The 23,090-nt window shown below is 36.4% G+C and overlaps 1 protein-coding gene across 21 annotated transcripts in view; it reads right to left on the bottom strand.

The window, feature by feature from the left end:
• SLC4A10 (solute carrier family 4 member 10) overlaps positions 1 to 11,156 on the bottom strand; it is a 275,647-nt gene extending 264,491 nt beyond the window's left edge. For 6 of the 21 annotated variants that reach the window (XM_070581377.1, XM_070581383.1, XM_070581399.1 and 3 more), the window contains exon 1: positions 10,767 to 10,904. Coding sequence is in view for 12 of the 21 variants with exons in the window: in XM_070581380.1 (XP_070437481.1) it covers positions 10,767 to 10,814 (48 nt within the window). In the remaining 9 variants the exon portion in view is untranslated. Of the gene's footprint in view, positions 1 to 10,766 lie in introns of all 21 variants that reach the window. The other 15 variants (XM_070581385.1, XM_070581396.1, XM_070581381.1 and 12 more) reach the window with 11 other exon arrangements.
• Between the last annotated feature and the right edge of the window lie 11,934 nt (positions 11,157 to 23,090).

The raw sequence follows: 23,090 nt of genomic DNA, 5'->3' as shown, positions 1-23,090 counted from the left end.
GTTTGTATTATAAGTTATTTGTTAATAAAACACAAAGTACATGGTATGCACTCATATTATATTACACATTCAGTCCATGTCTTCCTGTCTACATTTTTTTCCACTTTTTAACAATATTCTTGTTTCTGAGCAAATCAGAAGAATTTTAATAGGTTTATTCCCAGAGCAGCTTAAATATCAATGGAAAATCGCCACTGTATCCACAAAAGAAGCAGTATGAATCTAACAGTAATAACATGTGCTTCAAAAGCAGAGCCATGCTTTGGTTCCATCGTTAGTTGTTATATACCTAACTACTATTCACGGCACCTGCTTTCCAGAATTTCACTAGGTCATCATCTTTCATACTAAAGCGTCATTAGTCAAAAAGAAAAAAACAGTCATTAGGAAGCAATAGCCTTCTCTAAGTAATTTTGGTTTCTCAGAATTAGCAAGAAGAAGCAGAAATACAAATAAATGTTGGAGGCACTCCGGCAACCTAACACATTCAATATGCCATGGGAAAATTCTTCTTAAAAAAAACTTGCTTATTAGATGCTTAGAGCACAATTTTCATGAAGAATGAGCAAGTCTTTCTGATACTGGTACAGGGACTTTATCACTAAATCAAACCTATACAAAGAGTTCTTGGCTATAATTCTCACTCTCTCCCACTGAGTCTGTAGATTAATCTCATTTTTATCCTCTGAGAAGAACTCTGGATTTCTGAACTATTTTGAATTTGGCCTAAGTTTAATATAGGAACTTCTATACAAACAGCACTTCAGGAATTTTCGTGGCATCCTTGATACAGTGCATAGAAGACCTCTCCAAAGTAAATAAAACTACAAAACATTGCCATGAGAAATTAAAGACATAAATACATGGAGAGACAGTCTATGTTCATGTTTTGGAAGACTCAGTATTGTCAAGATGGCAATTCTCCCCAAATTGATCTGTAAATTCAAAGCAATCTCTACCAAAATCCTTGCAGGCTTTTTGTAGCAATCCACAAGCAGATCTGAAAATTTATACAAAAATGCAAAGGACCTACAATAGCCAAAACAATTTTGAAAAAGAAGAATAAAGTTGAAGGACTCACACCACTTGATTTCAAATTTTACTATAAAGCCTCAATAATCAAGACAGGGAGGTATTAAAGAATAGACATATAGATCAACAGAACAGAACTGAGAGCCCAGGAAAAAAAAAAACGTTACACTTATAGTCAACTTAATTTCAACAAAGCTGCCAAGAAAATTCAATGGAGAAAGATGGTCTTTTCTACAAATGGTGCTGGAGCAACCGGATACATACACACACACACACACAAATGAACTTAGGCTCTTATCTCACGCCATACATAAAAGTTAATTCAAAATGAATCTTTGATCTACGCATAAGAGCTGAAACTATAAAACTTCTATAAAAAAAAAAATAGGAAAAAATCTCTGTGACCCTGGTCTAGGCAGAGTTCTTAGCTTCAACACCAAAAGCACAATCAATAAAAGAAAAAATTGGACTTTATTAAAATTAAAAACTTTTGTATTTCAAAAGTCACCATTAGGAAAGTTAAAAGACAAGACTAGACAGTGAGAAAATATTTGCAAATCGTATTTCTGACAAGGAATTTGTATCCAAAATACATAAAGAACTCTTACAAGTCAAGAAGATGACAAATAACCAATTTGAAAAATGGGCAAAAGATTTTAATGACATTTCATCAAAGAAGATCTACAAATGGTCAACAAGCTTAGGGAAAGATGTTCAACATCATTAGTGCCATAGACTGAACGTTTGTGTTTCCTCAAAAGTTGTATGTTGAAACCTAATCCCCAATATAATAGTATTAGAAGCTGGGGCCTTTGGGAGGTGATTAGGACTTTTATAAGGGATTAATACCCTTATAAAAGAGGCCTGAGAGAGCTCCCTTCTCCCTCCACCATGTGAGAGATAGCCAAAAGACAGTCATCTTTAACCATGAATCTGTCCCCTCCTAGGTCTTGGACCTCTAGCCTCCAGAACTGTGTGAAATAAATTTCTGTTGTTAATAACCCACCCAATCTATGGTATTTCGTTATAGCAACCCAAATGCACTAAGGCAGTTAGTCATGAAAGTGCAAATCAAAATCACAACAGCATACCACTTCACACTCAGTAGAAAGGCTATTCAAAAAGACAGACAACATCAAGTGTTGACAAAAATGCAGAGAAACCAAAACCTGTATATTACCTATACAGCTGGTACATGTAAAATGGCACAATCTCATTGAAAAAGAGTCTGGCAATTTCTTTAGATATTAAATACCAACTTACTATATGATCCAGCAATTCCACTACCCAAGAGAAATGTAAATATATGTTCATATGGAGATATACACATGAAAATTTATAGCAGCAATATTTATAACAGCTAAAAGTTAGAAACTATATAAATGTGACCATAAACTATCAATAAACAAAATATCAGACACCCACACAATGTAATACTTTCCAGTAATAAAAAGGAACAAACTTCTGATACACACTACAACATGGATGGACCTTAAAAACATTTCACTTAAGTGATAGAAGCCAGATATAAAAGACTGCCTTTTGTATAATTCCATTTATATGAAATGTCCAGAAAAGGTAAGTTTATAGAGACAAAAAGCAAATCAGCAGAATGTAGATCAATGGTTGCCTAGGGCCAGAAGCAAGTGTTAACCGCAAATGGACTAGAGAAAATTTGGGGGGAATGAAATGTTCTAAAACACATTGTAGTGATGGTTGCACAATTTTGCAAGTTTAGTGAAAATCATTGAATTGTATACCTACAATGGGAAAACTTTATGTAAATTATACCTCAATAAAGCTGTTAAAAAATAAAATTAAATGAATAATAAGCAAAGGTTCCCCAGTTACTGGACGATAGTGGACATGTCACATGGATGAACAGCATTTGCTCTATGTGTGGGGGGCTGACACACCTTGTAATCGTTAGTATGCACTCTACATGTAGCTGATGTTGGTTTCCTCTTCAGTACTTTATTACTTCAGTACTTTATTACTTCAGTACTTTATTACTTGAAGATATAATATTTAAGTGGTATGGTCATAACATTTTGATGTAAACGGTATAAAGTGCTCTGATCCCACTGAAATGTGATTGCAAAAATAGGAAATTCTGCTTAAAATATTACATGCCCTCTTATGGGTTGAACTCTGTCATCCAAAAAGAGATGCTGAAATCTTAATTCCTGGTATCTGTGAATGTGATGTATTTGGAAACAGGGTCTTTCCAGATGTAATCAAGTTAAGATGAGGGCATTAGGGTGGGCCCTAATCCAAAATGGCTGATGTCCTTATAACAAGAGAAGACACACAGAGCGAAGACAGACTTGTGAAGACAGAGGCAGAGACTAGAGTTATGCTACCACAGCTAAGGAAAGCCTGGGGCTACTAGAAGCTGGAAGAGACAAGGAAGGATTCTGCCCTAAAGGCTTTGGAGGGAATATGTTCTTGCCAGCACCTTGATTTCAGATTTCTAGCCTCCAGAACTGTGGGATCATAAGTTCATATTTGTTAAAGCGATACAGTTTGTTGTACTTTGTTATGGCAGCTCTAGGAAAATAACATACCCTCCATTTCCAACATCTAAAAAAGGAGAACAATGAGTGTCCCAATTCCAATATACAATGAAAAATCAATTTATCATGGCTAAATAACTTATTGAAATCTTTTACTGACACCCTCAGAATTATTAAAAGTTTAGTAATGATCTCAGAATTAAATGATTGCTGATTACTTCAAGTATCTAAGATAATATCCTCTGCAGCGTTAAATTCTTTTTGTTGGGGATGGGGGTAGGCAGCTACTTTAATATATTTAATAAAACAAATCAAATGAGTTTTTCTGTATGTTTTCATTCTCACTTCCATTTGAGGCAGTACATCGAACAGGGAAATCGATTTGCTGAATTAATTAATGAATTAAATTTCAAACAATTTTCCCATGGATCAAATCATTTCTAAAATAATTTTCTCTTACATAGTTAAGAATATCCATAATATATTTCCTAACCAACTGGTAGGAAATATTATCAATGAGACTATCTTGGCTTCAATGTAGAGTTTAGAACATTCCCATTACCCCACAAAGCTACCTCATGCCCTTTTGTAGTTAACACCCACCCCAGTCCTAGGGGACCACTGATTTTTTTCTGCTGATTTATTTGTTTTCCTCTTGTTTTTCTCTTTAAAGTATGTGAAGGAAATACAATATTTTATAAAGTAAAAAATTCTCCTTAAGCATCATAAAATCTTGGAAGAAACATACCATAAAAATCAATATAAAATAGTTAATAATTAATTGATATCTTCTTTGGAGTTTGACTTCCTGTACCAAAGAGTAACATAATACTTCATGAAGCTAGACCAATAACGACCTTAAAAAAGTGTTGATAACATAAAGTGAGGTTCAATGAAAAAAAAAACAAAAAGTAGCTTCTTAGAAATTTAGTTGCTTTGGGGGCCGGCCCCATGGCCGAGTGGTTAAGTTCATGCTCCGCTGGGGCGGCCCAGGGAAAATTCGCTGGTTTGGATCCTGGGCGCAGACATGGCACCGCTCATCAGGCCACGCTGAGGCAGCATCCCACATGCCACTACTAGAAGGAAGGACCCACAACTAAAATATACAACTATATACTGGGCGGATCTGGGGAGTAAAAAAGCAGGGAAAAAAAAAAGATTGGCAACAGTTGTTAGCTCAGATGCCAATCTTTAAAAAAAAAAAAAAAGAAAGAAAGAAACAGAAATTTAGCTGCTTTGATGTTCCTTAAGTTAAAGCATATTAAGAAAAAAAATCAGAAAGATGACTTGGAGGGGAAACAACAATTTGACCCAAGTAAAATAGTTCTCTTCCTCTCTTGTACATAGAGAATGTCATACACTCAACCCAGTTTTGAAGATATATTCCAAAAGACCTCTAGTCTGCAAATAGTTTGACGAAACCCTGACCAACTTCAGATTTATCTTCACAAAGAGAATAAATTTTGTGGTAGAGACTATTTGCGGGGGAGGGGGACGAAGTTATTTTTAATTTTCATGAATATTTCATTCGCCGTTTCCTTGATTTATATAAATATGATTGATATAAACATTGTTTAGATCCTCAACCTTCTCCCTAAACAACAATTTACTTTTTGTGTGCAATTTTTTTTAGATAAAATTCACCATTTTGCAATGTACAATTTCAGTGGTTTTTAGTATATTCAAAATGCCATGCAACCATTACCACTATCTAATTCCAGGACATTTCTATCACTCCAAAAAGAAAGCCCACACCTGTTAGTAGTCACTCTCAATTCTCCCCCACACCCCAAGCCCTGGCAACCACTAATCTACTTTAGTCTCTAAGGATTTGGCAGTCCTAGACATTTCATATAAATGGAATCACGCATGATATGGCCTATGATGCTTCACATTTTATAGCACCCTGTATCATAGTATTTTCATTTTTGAAGGGGTAGATGTAAAACCCCATTTTATAATGGGATTCCCTTTTATTTTTTAATTGGCTTTAAGTAAAGGAACAAAGTCACTTTTAAATTAGACACAATTATTTTCTAACCCTAGCTCAGTACTTCTTAGTTATGTGAATCTAGGTAACTTCAGTCCTCTGAGCCTCAGTTTCTTATTCATAAGGCTAATAATGTAGGGATAAATTAGCAATCTTTCAGAAATATCATGAGAACTAGAGATGCTTGTGCTTAGCACAAGCTTGAGACAATATCTATTATTACTTCACAAAAATTGTCTAATTATCATCATTATTTTAATTTGGTACTCAGCTATTTATTCTATGCTAGAATAGGGAGTATAAAATAGTGGAAAAAATGATGAAAAAGAATCAAGAGATTTGGACTCCAGGCCAAGCTCTGCCATTAACTAGTGTAAACAACATTCCTTTAAACATAGCTCCTTATCTCTTTGGTGTTCAGCTTCATCATCTGTAAATTAAGGAGTTAATCTAAAATCTAGTCTCCGGTTGATCTCTATAGTCCTTTCCTAACCAAAATACATACAATTCTACAAAATAGATGCATTATATACTAATTATTCCCCTTTTCTAAATGAGAGCAACACATCCTAAGGAGTATCTGAGACAACTCTTTCAAATGGGAGAATATATGAGAACTTTAATTTCTATTTATTTTATCTAAAAATAAGTAAAGCTTAACTAATATTTACTACAAAGATTGAAAGTGTCATCCTCACAGAAAGCCAAATGATCAAGTGTTATGTTTCCTATAAGGTATGAGAAGGGAAGAGTGGAAGTTTCTCTACAGAGAAGGGTTGAGAGCAGCACACACACTTCTCTACTCAATTGAAGCATCTTGCAATGTACTGTAGCCCAGTTTACACTTCTGAAGCAACTATCATTCCAAGGTTGGAGAGAAATGATACACTGGAAGCATGATTATTTTCTAGCCATGCTCTCTGTCTCTATTTGAGTTCCAGACCTTGGCCCAGATATTTTCTAACTCTCCATCATAAACTATCCCTCTTCCTCATTTGACCTCAATATTTTTATCATAAACTTAATACTTGTATGCTTTAGATCCTACCACTCATTACCAACTTTAGCATCCTATATCTCTATTTTATTTCTATAGCCACTCACCATTGTAGAGCAACAATTCAAGTGATGAAAGTGGAAATGAGGATTGATTTCTTATACTGCATTTTGCTTCCTATGTATTATCATGTGTAATGCATGTTTTCTTTAAATTCATATTATAATCTAAATTACAACTCAAATAAAATAGAAATATTAATATTACTTAGCCAACCTATGTGCTCCTTTTGTTACTTTGATATTTTAGTCCCATTTTCCTTTCCCTAATTTAATAACATAGAAGATTTTTTCATAACTTTTGTTTCCCATAAATAAAACAATTCAATAAACTGGGCCATTTGGAAATCTGGAATTAGCACTAAAAAATGGTGCTAAATACCACTATCTACCCTGTACTATCAAATTGCCTTTAAAAAAGTGATCTTTACTCTAGTTCCATACCTTAGGATAGCTTTATAATTAAGTTCAACATAAAATAAGTTTCTTTTAGGACATCAGAATCTTAGAACGGATCCAACATGGACCCACTACACATCACCCAAGATTAAGTGGCATGTTATAAATTAAACTACATTGCTATAAAAATATTTTCCTAGAAACCTCTTCCATGGCTTGGTAATTAAAGACTGTCAGTTTACTCCTAGAAGCAAAGTCAGCACTGAATAACAGAAAATTTGAAGTCATATGTAATACATAATATCCTAAATTCCTGGCTTTATATTTTTAAAAGATTAATTCCATCCTTACTAAAGTGATATCATCATCATTACTATTACATATAGTCTCCATTTATACCCATCTCAAAGAGTTCATAACAGTGATTAAATATCTGAGGAGCAAGCAGCAATCCTTAAAAAGCTAAAATGTGCCCTCTCTCTAGCCTAACTAGGTTGCGAGCTCCGCATGGACAGGATTTTTGTCTGTCTTGTTCATTGCTGTATCCCCAGCACCAAGAACATGTCTGGCCAATAGTAGGCATTTAACAAGTGAATGAATCTTCTGACTACGCTTGTTCTATATAGCTTTAGACATAACGGTCAAGTGCTATCAAAGCCAGACTATAACCCTTAAAGTGACTAGGCCTACAAAATGCAATGACACCTTATCTAGCAAAAGAAAATGATCTTTGAAGGTCCCTAAAAAGGACTGATAAAAAAGGGAAATAAGTCAGGGCCTCCGCCACACATACCCTGAAGAGTTACTGTTTATACACTAAATGAAGGTAAGACTTGGGAGGCCTGGAAAGACTCTTTTCCTCCTTTCACTTGAATCAGAATTAACACATTTACTCATTTGGCATACTTGTCCGTTCTTATGATTTTTCTTTCTCTCTCACTCTCTGTTGCCTACCTCTGAGTGCTTCTGTCCCACATTTAATCTTGGCTTTTAATGCCTTTCTAATTGGCTTTCCAACCATACTGCAAAGTTTCCATAGCTATAACTAAAAATTTCGCCTTCTGCCTCCTCTGTACAGTGTTTTCCAGTGTTCTATTGCCTCACTTTACCTTCTTAGTAGATAGGACTGACAAGTCACCTTTCATAAAGACATAAAACCTAGAATTCATCTCAATGTCTATATTTCCGTCAATAATGATAATAGCAGCTAACTCTTATTGAACACTTACTAAATGCCAGGTACGTCACATAGGTTATTTCACTTACTCATCACAAAACCCTAGAGATATGTACTATTCCCTTCTCATTTTTCAGGTGAAGAAACTAAGGCTCATCACCTTCCCAAGATCATTCAGCATGTAAATAGCAGTGCTGGAACCTACCAGACTGTGTTTTCAATACTATGCCATAGTGCCTCTCACATAATTATTTGCAAAGTCATCTGATTAATTTTCTAAAATGGAGCCCACAGCTATTTCTTCCTTTCTCTTCCATGCATAAAAACTCCAGTCCAGGATCTGACTATGAAGGTTGGTTAATAACGTAATGTAAAACAATACCATTTTTTTTTCTGAACTAGTTTTAGAAGACCTATATTCTAGTCCTGGCCACGTCACTATGTGACCTTAGACATTTTATTCAAATCTCTGTGCCTCAATATCTCATCTATAAAATTAAGATGATAACATCTGTTTTACTTAACATGATTGTTTTGAGAACTAAAAGAAAAAAACAAAAAAGAAAGCCATAAAAGCAATTGGGGAAGTTGAAAATACTATACAGGTATAAAAGCAGGCCAATAATTCAGCATCCTTTTTAACCTCTCAGGCTTATTTTTCTTATAACGAACTGCTAACATGATCCTCTCTTGCCATTAAACTATACAACTATTCTATACTGGCCATTATCCACAAGAAATGCAAACTTTTGAGTCTTTAAAAATTTCCATCACAGTTATTGTAGACCTTCTTTTCTAGCCAAACTTTATTTTCCCTGGAAGCCACAAACTGATTGCCCATCCATCCCAGTAATGTCCTCCTCTAAATTCCTCCAGTTAATCTTCATTTGGTCCTAAACCCTTTAACTGTTCCCCACAAGTGACAGTCCATATGCCACATCAAAATTACTTCAGTCTGCTTTTCTAGGACAACTTCAAATTCCCTTCCCCCTAAAAAAAGGGTTTTTTCCCTATATCTTAACCTTTTCTAAATTCTCAGTCGCCAATTCCTATGTATAGTTCCTCTCTCTCATCCAGGGAACAATAGTCCTCTGATATCCTTGACATCCTTTATTCTGAGTACCTAGGGAATCCTAATTTATGTGTCTATTCAGGTTCAGGAAGATAGGCAAAGCTTTTACTCTCATTTTTGTGAAATAACTCCACTTTGATCCACAAATAAATGTCTCTACTTTTAAAGACAGGCTAATTAGCAACCTTTCTTTTTTCCTCCCTCTCTGACACTGCCCCTGCCCTTTATTCAGGCCCCATTCTTGGTGGTGACTCCTGCATTTTTGCCCTCTCCCTACTCCCTCCCTCCCCAAACCTGGCGTCCTGCGGAGAACTGGGCATGCTCCGTAGCCACGGTCAATTCTGGGATGCAAACTGGAATCTTTTGGCAGATTTTGAGTCCGGCAGGAGAGGTAAGGCCCTAAAAATACAGTGGCCCAGAGTTTGCCCACTCCACCTGAGGTGTCATTTAATTTAAAGATGTGCTCAAAGCCTAGGAATGGACTCGGAACTGGACAGCTTGCCGCCAGTCCCTAGTCTGTAAGGTGGGTCACCAACCTGGGTAACAGAGAGCTGAGAACAGCCCCTCCGCCCGGTTTGGTGCAGGGAGGAGATTTCTGCTGTTCTGAGCTGTGATAGCGCTGATAGATGGCTGGAAGCTAGCGTTTGGCATCTCTGTTGCGTCAAGAAAATACTGTTGTTGTTGTTTTTCTTTTTTTCCTTGAACATAGCAACATCAGCTGCTCCAGGCTGAGAAAGATATTGCCTGAAGACCTACAAAGTCTGTGAGCCAGCCGGAGAGAATGAGGAGAGGAGAGGCAAATCAACTACTTACCCAGGAATTCCGTCTAGGGAAGCAGCTTAAGACCCAGAGATAAACAGGCTATTTCCAAATGACAATTTGGGAACCTCTCAGATATTCAAATCTGAATTGTGTGCCAGTCTCCCAAAAATGCATGCCTTCTTTGTATGTGAACCATGACACATTTCCCTTTGAGAAAGACTGACAGAATACACACACACACACACACACACACACACACACACACACACACACGATCCTTCTGTTCTCTTTTCCCATGGTTTCTGCAGAGACTAAATCTCTAGAGCTGTAACAGTAGCAGATTCCCTTACCTCACTGTCAGAGGGATGAGGCTTGGGGAGGAAATTTATCACGGATGGAATATGATAAATAGGGGGCTTGAGCCACCACCGCACAGACTGAGAAACAGAGGGAGAGGCAGTAACAGGCAGCAAGAGAGACACACAGCTGCCCCTGCTGCTAAAACCTAGCCATCTCTTCAAACAGCAGCAAGTGAGACATTTCATCACCGTAGTGCATCCATATTGAGAAGGGGGGAAAAAAATCATGTGCTTTGCGTTATGCATTTCAGTCACCCGAGATGGGAGGAGACCCCTGTCCATATGTCGTGGGAGCTATCCACCACCCCAAAAGTACGCTCACTGCACCTAGCCAGCCGACTGCTTGCCTGACCCGTTTGCAGCAAACGGCGGTTAATCTATGTGACAGCAGGTTGTCTCTTACCGTAGGCAGCAGCGGCTCCATTTGGGCTCCCTGGTCTTTAATCTCCATGTTTTGTAACGCCTCCGGAATAAGCACCTTTCTCTGCAGTGTCTTCAGTGTCTTACACTCAGCCCGGCACTCGCTCTGCTTAGTATTCGGATCAGGTAGCTCTGAAGCAGGAGGCAATTGCACACTCCAACTCACCAGAGTCACATGGCTCCTACTCACTCGGGCTGCTGGCCAGGTTTTGCACTGAACGCCTTGGATCCCTGGGCCGGTGAGAGAGATCTCCCAAGCCCTGTATCACTGCCCACACCTGGCTATTGGGATAAAATACAGCCTGCAATGCTGCAAGTCTAATGGACATCAAGAACCACACTTACAACGCTAACTTCTTATATAAACTAGTGCAAGGTGGACTCCAACCAGCTCAGCCAGATTTTAACACTTTGAGGCAATTCGTTTCACTCCTAGAACCCCAGAGGAGACACAATTCAAACGAGATGACATTAATAAGGTTTACTAGGTGTCCTGCTCTGAGTACCTGGGGTCTTTAAAAACAGCTAAGACATCAGTCTTAGTAAGATTGAACTATTCACTAACAAAAAAATTTTTGACACATTGTTGACTCAGTAAGAATTGTGCAGACAGATACTTTCAGTATTTTAATTCTGAGAAACTTAGGTAATTCACATCCTATTACAAGTGATATATATTTTTTCTGTGATTTCCCAAAAAAATGACAGGGAAAGAAAGTATTTTGACAGTAGCAATGATCAAGTTACTACCGCACTTTGAAAAGACAATGAATCTGACAAGAATAGTCCAAGCATATACCCTTTTGCCTTAAAAGTCACAAAAAAGAGGGGTAGGAGATTCTCCAATCCATGGACGAAAAGGAGTCAATTAGAGAAGCTCTCGTGTAGGGAAAAGTAGTGGATGATGGTTGTTGAGTGACTACATTTATTTTCTAGAATTGAGTATGGATCTAGAGTATTTTAAGCAATGAAGCCCATGTCATGGGACCCCAGAATAAAGATTACAAATGAAGAGGGGTAAAAATGAAGAGGGGTAAAAAGCTTTCAGGGTTTAAGAGAGGATGACTGAAAACTATTAAGATAGTTTATCTTAAATAAGAAAAATTTCACCAGATTTTAAAAATCTTTCATCAACAGGAGTGAATATTAAATTATTTTCAGCAATTACAGGAAAATTTTCCATAATTCTCATCACAGGTGGAATTACAACTTTTATCTGTTTTCCTTCTCAATACAATTGTTTACAATAAACTTCTATTATTTTTAATGATAAGAAAACATTTTGTTTTTTAAACCACAATGATTAATAAATACATTTGAGTGGCAACTTTGTGCACAACACATAGAGATGATACCAAGGACTTAAATAACAAGATGCCTGATTAGGAATTTACTAATTTGGGGCTCAACTTGGTTTTCTACCATGGACTGATGAATAAAATCCCCCTTCCCACTCAAGTGATCATAATAGATAATCACAATTTATTAGAATGAAAAAGATAACTTGTCTTTAGAAAGATTATTTCTATCTCATTAAGAAACCCTACGTCACCCAGTTTATATTTCTTCAAAATGAATTTAAGTATAACTAGGAAAAAGTCTGACTCTTTATTCCAAGAATCAAAATAAAAATAAGATTGTATTTTTAATTACTTTTAATCAATATTTTCCTACAATGTGTATTATTAAACCATATAGGTACTCTCCTGGAACAACCATTTCTTGAGTGCTTACTATATGCTAGAGCTATGATTTCTACCAGTTTAATAAGACAGCCAGAATTTCAACAGTAGAGACATTTTACTTCTAAAGATAAAGAAAGCCCATATTGCTAAAGTTCTCTGATCCAAAATGTTGAATACTAGCCTAGCAAAAAGAAAGTACAGCATAGGAAAGTGATCCTCATTTAATCCACTACCTCTGTCTTAGAGCTCTGAAAACTTTTAGAATTAAGGCCTGTTATAACCAGAAAGAATACATCCACATACTAAACAAGTTCCAATGAAGAAGATATGTATAGAAGTGATAACTTCTGGAAAGAAAAGCATCACCAGCTAGTGGCATTTTTACTAACAAACCCATAGAATTTTACAGGTAGGCCCATGGGAGTTAAATTCTCCATTGATTTTCAAACTCAGGAGCTGAAGAGAAACAGAAGCTAAGGAAGAGGAAACCCAAATTGCATGAGGAGGTTTTTTTCAACTACATATTGTCTGTCTTAGAGATTCTGATATGTCCTCAGTGGAGGCTAGGAAAGGAATTAGCTAGGAATATATATTTTTTAAAATATTCCCAGGTAAATTTTATATTTTTCCAAGTCCAGAGCTCTTTCTACTACAGTGAAGTTTTCTTGGATTCTAGATGATTAAAAATGGGTTCCTGTCTAGCCGGTTCTTATTTAGAAATCCAAAGAGATTTCAATAGTACAATATGACAGCCATAATTTCAAACATCACACTATTGCAAGACAGAATTTGTCCAAGGAACTGAATGTTCCAGACACCTTACTGGAATGAGACAATAGTCTGATTTTTATTCAATCAGTCCTACTATGTGTGAGGCACTGTGCTACTGATGCTATTTCCTGTCATATCCAACAATATTAAAGTGGAATTTTCCTCTCTGAAGAATGAAATAAAAGTAGTGATTGGCCACAAGCCAACCATACAGACAGAGAGGAATTACAGAGAGCACTACAAAGAAGAGCCTTCCTCTCCAGTTGCCCACGTCATGGCCAGTTGGAAAGGAACACAGCCACCATGGTGTGCATCCTTCCTGGATCTGTCCTGCATCCTAGGACTCTTGCTGACCTCAATTTTTACAAATCCCCAAAGTATGCAAGTCAGCATGGATCCAATGTCCTTTCAGTTCCTACCTCCTTTGCTGTTTTAAGCCCTGGGGGTTAAGATATGCACATTAATACAATGTTTATCTTAGAAAAGAGGCCATTTAATATTGATTGTATTTGAAGACACTGGATTCTAAAGGTTATTACCAACACTAGTATTTCAAGAAAACACATTTCAGTCCTGGTAGTATTGGGTTTCTGGCTTAGATCTCAAAGTCGTTGGCTTTGACCCTTTTTACTATAAAAGAGCTGAACTTTAGGTAGGCAACAAGTTCAGAAATATATTTTGACATTAATACTATGTTGGTGATAATATTACTAGCTCAAGATTAATATTTCAAAAAATGACTATTTTTCACATAGGTAAATGTATCAATAGCACTGTTTGTATCATTTACTTATGTGTTATCCCTTTGTACTTCTATCCTTCAGGACCTATACAAATGTCCTGAACAATTTAAAGCATATTATGTAGATTTGGCAGATTACCAATCCAAAAGTGTTTAGTTGAATGTGACAAACTCAAGAAACATCAAAAATGCTCTTTCTTGACAGCTTAAAAAATGATGATATTTGACCACTAAGGAAAAGGCTGAGAATGTCCCTTCTCAAATCTGGCATACAATAAGAAACCTCATCGTATAATACCAGAGTTTAAAGGTGGCAAATCTTACTCCTTTTTACAGATTTTCTTGGCCACCAATCTGATAGGCTGTGATTCTAGCTATCAACTAGCAGAAAAGGAATAGATGAAATAAGTAATTAGAAAGCACATTCCAATGTTGGGTGAATGTCCACATTTAAGTCACTCTCCAAGTCCCACTTCTCTTAGTGCATGACTGGCTTTTCTAATCCTGAAGATTGGGATAAAGACTTGATTTTCACTCTTTGCTCCAATTTACCCACTCTGGGAAAGCTATATGAGTCCTGCTCTCTAGATTGAGTATTGGAGTGCAGCATCTTAACCCAATTTAACTCAATTCAATAAACATTTGAGTAGTAACACGTGCTAGTATCTGTACTGAAGCAAGACATGAACCCTACACTCAGAGAGGTCATAGTTTAGAGGAGAAGAACTACAATGTCATTTGACAAGTGCTTAAGTAAAAATATGTGCAAAAAACAGAGGTAAACCAGAAGACAAAATGATTAACTTTTAACAGCATTTTTCTCACCCTTACTGTAGAGACTTAAAATCCTTAGGGTATTTCTTTTTATGGAAAAAAAATTTAATTTCCCTTTACTTGTTATATAAATAAGAAGCATATGCATGCCTCAACTTATTACTTCTCCAATTATCAGCCTTTAAGCCTAATTATCACTGTCTTTGTTAAGTGGTCCTGAATGTATCATTTCTATTCCGAACTTGAAAATAATCAATATCACACTTATTACAGAGTTAATCTTGTAGCTAAATAATCCTTAACTTGTCCTTTTTCTACACCAATTTATGAAGAATTACACTAAAATAATCATTATTCACAGTATCCCATGTGTGAATTCTACTATACATTCTCAAATGATGACAAACAAGAAAAATCTCTCTGTGTTTACACTGTCAAAGAAAGATGACAAATTTCATGTAGGAAAAAGGGAAGAAAAAAATCAAAACTCTTTTTTATAGCAATTTCTCAGCTTCAGCACAAGCAACCAAACTATTAATGAACAGAGTGTTCAGATACATTTTATATATGATATTCAGATGTATTTTCTACATGGTTTCAGACACATTTTATACATAATGTTCCGATACATTTTATACATGGTCTTACTTTACCTAAGAACGTGAATTTGCATTCTAATTTTACTGTAATTTTCAGAGAGTTCCACAATCCATATGTCTTTCCATATTACTTACTTATAAACAGTTTTTTTCTAGTGAAGAAAAAACGTTATCTGAAATTGCAATTTGGGCAAACCATAAAATAATTCCTGTTGACTTTTTTTCTTAGTCAATTCAACAAAAAAAATCTTTTTTGTTAAGCATCTATTTTGTGCTATATGTTGGTACAAAAATAAATAAGACATGATCCCTGCCTCTCTAGAGAAGGAAACAGATGATTATCTCAATGTGTTGTGGTGACAAGAGGATGAGATGTCCAGAATATGAAAGGAGCAGCGAGTAGGGATACACTGTCCACCTACTGAGTAAGGGGGAAGATGAGATTTGAACTAAAGGATGAGTAATTAGCGAGACAAACCAAGGTGAAAAAGCCATTCTGCTTTGGAAATTTTTCAAAATTCAGAGCATTATACAGACAAAAATGACAGTCATTCATAGTCTTACCACCCAGAGACATTTTGGCATGTTTTATTTATAGACTCCTTTTGAAAATTCAGCAGGAGGGAGTGGCAGTTGCTTTTTATTTCTAATTTCCATCACATTTAAATCAATGGAATTATGTGTTATAAATATGAAATGGAAGTCCTGATTAGCAAAACATAATATCCAAATAACCTCTTAAATTTAATCCTTAATTACTATGAAATTATATCCATCCTACTTCCCCCACGGTGCATCAAGAAAGAGGGAAACTTTCAAAGCCTCTGATTGCGAGTAAGACTTCAGTTCTCTCTACTTTCAAATTCTACACACCTATGTGAATTATCTATCATTTTCTCTCTCTCCTCTAACCCCAAACCAGGGCTCAACTAATGGAGAAAGAACACACGGCCCCTTCTCAAGGGTGCACACTGGCAACTAAATTCTTGCTCCCATCGAATTCTTCCACTCTTCCATTCCAGAGAATCTTTTGCTATCCAAAGCCTAGCTCTTCATCTTTTCTTACAATGCCCTTATTTGTAAACTACATCCCTCTGGGTTTAGACTTTTGAAATTTAAAGCCAGCTTTTCGACTTTTCATCCATTCCCAGGACATTAAATGCCAAAGACTAAATGAAGAAATAGAAGGCACTTAAGTAAATGTAGGGGGGAAAAATTGATTGAGATAAAAAAGATGACTTTACTTCAGTATTAATAAAATAAGGCAAAACTGAACAACTGAAAATTGCTCTTTTATTTCTGGTTTAAAAAAAACATTAATTTTGATTTAAGTATTAATTCAATGCCACTTCTCAGGAACACAATCATATCATAAATCAAGAGAGATACATAAAAACTGATTTATTCATTTAACAGACATTTACTAAATATCTCCTATGGGCCCAATATTGTGCTAGGCACCGGAAATCCAAGGTCCCCGCTCACAGTCTGGAAAGGAGACAATCAATCAGACATTTCCAAGGAGACTGTGACAGATCTATGAAAGAAATAGAAAGAGCACCTAATCCAGACTGGGGCAGAGGCAGGGGAGATCAGGGAGGACCTCCTAAAGGAAGTGATAGCTGAGATAAATTCTGAAGCACACAGAAGAGTTTGCCATATTAAAAAAAACAAACAAAAAAACAAAAAAAGTTAGGAGACTATGACTAGGAGACGGAGCAGCATAGACGAAAGCATAGAAAGCATTACTATGTTCACAGGCATATGTGTAAATACTGTCGCTCAGTGCAGGATTCAGGAGCAAGGATGGGTTGGAGTTTGTTTCTACATTTTTGCTTGTTTATTTTTTTGTTTTTCGTTTTGGTTTTGGTTTGGTGTTCAAAGTTAATAGTCTCTAAACTAAGATTAAATAGTTAACACAGGTAAAGGAACTAAATACTTAACTTGAATTTATTGCAAATGTTATTTTAAATTGGACATTAAACTAGAATTAGAGCATCGTTTCAAATAAAGATGGAAAATAGGGTTATGAGAAAAATTAATGCAATTCATACAACCTTGAAATCACACCTAGAAAATACAGATGTTATAACTTCAGACAATCACAAATTAAGTAAGAAGTTTTCCATTGACTACATCATCAGTGTGAGAGGCTAAGTAAATTCAGTAGAAATAATTTCATATAAGACTAAAACATTTAGGGGCTGGACCGGTGGCACAGCAGTTAAGTGTGCACATTCCACTTCGGCGGCCTGTGGTTTGCCGGTTTGGATCCCAGGTGCAGACATGGCACCCCTTGGCACACCATGCTGTGGTAGGCGTCCCACATATAAAGTAGAGGAAGATGGGCATGGATGTTAGCTCAGGGCCAGTCTTCCTCAGTGAAAAGAGGAGGATTGGCAGCAGTTAGCTCAGGGCTAATCTTCCTCAAAAAAAAAGAAAGACAAATATTTAAATCAGTTAACAAATCTATAAGGTTTATAGATAAGTATTTCTTAAAGTTTATCCATGGGCAATTTATATCAGAATAACCTCTGTTGCTTCTGAAAATTTTTGATTCCTAGGTCCTATCTCCTAAGAGTGTAAGCTAGTAAATTGGGTTGCAGACACGGAATCTGTAACAAAAGATTCTGATACAGGTGGTCTGTGTACCACCTATTCCAAATTTTATTTCCATACTTTCTGTTAGTCTAACTACAGCCCTGATCTTTCTTAAAAGAAAAGAAATTGGCTTAAATATCTGTAGTTATTCTGGAGACAGCACATAGCACTATATTAGGATATGTCTTAAATGAACTAATGTGACGTCCACTGTTTAAAGACAAACACCTACCATTTATTTAGTATTTACTACATGTCAGGTACTGTGATAGCATTTCACATAATTATTTAATTTACTCCTCATATCAACTCTGAGATGCATGCATTTAACTTCGATTTACATATGAGAAAACTGAAGCCGAATAAAGTTAAGTAACTTGCTGAAATTCACACAGCTATTAAGCAGCAGAGTCAGAGTTCCAACCCAGGCTGTCTGCCTCCAAAACACGTACTTTTTGCATCTTGCTATAACTGATCTCTAATTTATTCAGGTTGCTGGAAGAAATGTTTGCCCAAATTCTAATTACCACAAAGAAGAATAAGAGCACCATCCAAACTCAAAGTTGGTACTACGGTCGGAAAATTTTAAAAGAATGAACCTGGTCAAGCGAAAAATGGCATACTTCTATCACCAATGATGTATGTAAACGCTGCTTCATATTTAGGCTTCTCCAAGCTCATTCAGAAAAGACTGAAGAACAAGCATATGATCCTATGTCTTGACAGAAAATAACTGGGGTGATAACTGCTGTGTCGGAGCGAGAAATCTTGCCGCGGTGATGCTCTGATGCAGGGGGTTTAAGTCTTTCTTTGGCCAAATAACGCACAGCATGCTTTCTACTGTCTCTTCCACAGATGTGATAATTCACAAATTTCCAGTGAATTCTGGTTTAGTGTCAAAGACAGTGAAATATTTATCCAATAGTTCTTTACTAAGAATAAAAAAGTTTATTAGTCATTTAAAAATATATATGTATCAAATGCCTCTTATGTGCCAGACACTATGCTAGGTCCTTGACTAGAACAAGATCTCTATCCTTCAAAAGCTCACAGTCTAGAGGGCAATACAGACCTGAGAACAACTGCAATACAGCATGACAGACCCTATAATGTAGACTCTGTGGAATGCAGTGGAGGAGAAAGCATTATTATTGCACTTTTTAATCAAAAAAATGATGAGTAATATTTGCATAAGGCTTACTATGGGGCCACCATTTTCTAAGGGCTTTACTATATTAACTTATTTAATCTTCACATTAGCCCTTGGATGTGGATACTTTCTCCCATCTTACAGATAAGAATAGTGAATTTTGCCCAGTCACAGAGCTAGTAGATGGCAGGGCTGAGATTTAAGTTCAGAGAGGCTGGCTTTACTGAGCTTCTTGACCACTACATTATACTGCTTCTTACAGTGGAGAAAGCATGGGATGGGAAACCTCTGTCCCTCAGTAGCTCTGGAACCATGGACAGATTACTCACCCTGGTACTTCTTTACTGGTTAAATAAGAGGGTCGGACTAAATGTGGTGTATTCTGCACTTGCAGAATACTCATATAGGTAAAATATAAGACTCTGACTCAAATTCAAGCCCAACACCTAATTGGTTGGAAAAGCTTAAGCAAGTCAGTCGACACTCCAAGTCTCAATATCCAAACCATTCTGCGTGTTATCACCAAAAAAGATTTCTGGAATTTCTAAATATAAATCTCTAGACAATCAGAAAAGTGACTTTTCTAACTCTGTGCCTCTGTGTTTAACCAATCCAATCAGACAGCCATCTTGCCTACTTTCCTCAACAACTCAGTCTTTGAAGAGTGTTCCCTCCTTTGCAAAACCAAACATAAACCTATAGATGTTGTGTTTATTTGTTATCCATCCATTCATCTATTTATTCATTGATTCAGGACTTATGAATCAGTAGGTACATTGTGTACTATAACAGATTATAAATTACATTATGTGCTAAATAAATAAGACTATATAAAGATAAGTAAGACATATTAAATAAAAGCCTTAGAGAGCTTACAGTATACTTGGAAGTGGGGAAAGACAAACATTTACTTAACATTCCATATATAACTACTATAATAAAAGAATGGAATGAGTTCTAGGGGAGAATAGAATAAAAGTATTCCAGATGGGAGAAGCAGCATGTATCCAAGAACTGTAAGAGATTCTTTTTTTTTTTTTATGAGGAAGATTGGCCCTAAGCTAACATCTGTTGCCAGTCTTCCTCTTTTTGCTTGAGGAAGATTGTCACTGAGCTAACTTCTGTGCCAGTCTTCCTCTACTTTATGTGGGATGCCACCACAGCGTGGCTTGACAAGCAGTGCTAAGTCCACGCCAGGGATCCGAACCTGCAAACCCTGGGCCACTAAAGCGGAGCTTGCGAACTTAACCACTATGCACACGGGGCTAGCCCCTGTAAGAAATTCTTTATGGCTGAAACATGGGATATATAAAAGGAAGTGGCAGGAAAGAAGGGTATAACTGAAGACAAGGACAAGATTATGAAAGGTCCTGTTTGCCACACTTAAGAGATTGGACTTTATCCTATAGGTGATAGGAAGCTCTTTAAGGATCTTGAGCAAAAAAGTCATATGCTAATACAAGCGGTCAAAAAAATCACTTAAGCCTATAACGTGAAAGATGTTGGAGTAAGACTAGTGGCAGACAAATCAGTTGATAAGCTGATAAGAGCCTAAACTATGAGGGCTGCAGTAATGATGGATAAAAGCAAACAATTTCAAGAGATATATAAGAGAAAAATAGATATGACTTACTATTCAGATGCAGGGAATGAAGAAGAGAAACATGTCTAGGATTCTGGCTTGATGAACAGTGGTGACATTCAACACTATATGTAAAAGACAGTTTGAGAGAACATCTAAAGAATTCTATTTTGAAAGTAATAACAATGCTTAAGAACATAGGCTTTGTACTCAGCAGTGTCATTTAATACCTTGTGTGATCTTGGGCAAGTTTCTTAAACTCCTGAAGTCTCAGTTTCCTCACCTATAAAACTAAGGTAATAAAAGAACCAACACAGAATTGTTCTGAGGATTAAACCAGCTAACACATATGGAGCACTTAGAATATTGGCAAGTAAATGGTAATTCCTCAGCAAATAGGGGCTATTATCATTATTCCATTGAGTTTGAGGTGCTGGAAGAAGTGTAAAGGCAGATGGTCAGAAAAGAGTTGGAATCAGAGTTTGGGATCAGGAGAAAGTCTGAGTAAAGACTGTGTTTCTTTAAAAGGTTATGTAGGGGCCAGCCCCATGGCCGAGTGGTTAAGTTACCGCACTCCACTTTGGGGGCCCAGGGTTTCCCCAATTCGCATCTTGGGCACAAACATGGCACCGCTCATCAGGCCATGCTGAGGCGACGACCCACATAGCACAACCAGAGGCCCTCACAACTAGAATATACAACTATGTACTGGGGGGCTTTGGGGAGAAGAAGGAAAAAAATTAAGATTGGCAACAGTTGTTAGCTCAGGTGCCAATCTTTAAAAAAAAAAAAGAAAAAAGGGTGGGTAAACAGCTAAAAGCTATAATCAGTAATTGCAAAAAGAAAGCTTTTAAAAAAAGGTTATGTAGAGTTAGAATAATTCAGTGAATGGATATCTGAGGAAACACCAACATTTAAAACTCTTCCCAGCTTTCTATTGATCCACTCAATATCCTAAATATTTGTATCAACTATAGCTGAGTCCCAGTTTATAATTCTAGAAACTTTTTTCCAATAAATCAAACCATTTCCCAACCCTTCAGATGTATCCTTGTATTTGATCTCTGCTTGGAATTATTGCTTTTATTTGTATAAATCTGTGTTGATGTTCTATTTGTCTATTCCAGTTCCCCTAGAAAACTGTAATATCCTACAAGACCCTAAAGTGCAACATATATACTAAAATATTTCTTCACTGATACACAAATACCATCCACAAATGACGGAAAATTTATCGATGATTTCTGTGTTCATGTACAATTTTGGCTCTTGTTTAAGAGATAGTGGCACCCATGAACAGTGTTGGTTCCAGAAAAAAAATTGTGACCAAAAATGAGGTTTGAAAAAGTTCTTCTCCTTTGGCATCTGTCTGACGGCACTGCTTGCACAATCTCAGAGTTATTCTACATGCTAATCCAATAGTCTGCTTTTTAGCTTTAAGATCCTCATTTACTTACTGTCAAAAAGTGCTTCTCTTATTAATATTTCCTTTCTACTTTAGAGAGAATAAAAGAGGATTCCAGAGCTTCCTCAAGAAATACAACGATGCTTTTCAGACCTGAGGAAAGGGCAATCACAAAGACAGGGATACTTGCCCTCCAAAAGAAAAAATGCAACATTCAATGAGTGAGACAATGAGAATAATGAGAAGAGACTGAGCAGCAGCTGAGAAACAAGTGAGTAGTATCATACCCAAGATGTCCCTGCTCTGCTCCACTCTGATGCCTGCCGAAACGTTTGTAAGCTCAGGAGCTTGATCTGCACTGTGCCATTCCAAACAATTCTCATATTAATAAAAAGGAGGATCTAAAAATTAAATTTGTGCTATTCAAATTCAAGTAAATTTAAATCACGCTAGGGAATAAAGAGTGCTTGTAAGATTAATACCTTATTGCTTAATGTATAATTTTTATTTTAAAATTACAGTCGAATATAAAAGCATAGTATTCTCCTTCTCAGTAAACTATGTCTGTAGAAAACAAACCTATTGAGACTATCACTGACCCAATGGAAAATAATCCTAGTTACAACAAAACTTATTCTTTTCAACAAACAATTATTTGAGCACTTTTATGTGTCAAATACTTGTTATTCATTGTCCTAAGAACTGGGGATATAGTGGGGAAATAAAACATTCAAAAATACTGCTTCGTGGAAGGGGAATGAGGAAGACAAAGAATAAATAGGTATATGAGTAAAACACAGTATATGAGATGATGATAAGTGCAAAATGAAGAGACAGAAAGCAGGAAAGGAGAATAAAGAATATCTGGATTTCCAATGTTAATTAGGGTAGCCAGAGAAGACCTCACTGAGAAGGCGACGTTTGACCTGGGGGAAATGAGGTAGTGGAACAAGTTGCTATTTGAGTGAATCAGTTTTCCAGACAAAGAGAACAAGTGC

Source organism: Equus przewalskii, chromosome 17, assembly GCF_037783145.1.
Source record: "Equus przewalskii isolate Varuska chromosome 17, EquPr2, whole genome shotgun sequence".
Classification (NCBI taxonomy): domain Eukaryota; kingdom Metazoa; phylum Chordata; class Mammalia; order Perissodactyla; family Equidae; genus Equus; species Equus przewalskii.
Note: the sequence above shows the minus strand (reverse complement) of the source record. Positions and strands in the feature narration are given on the sequence as shown.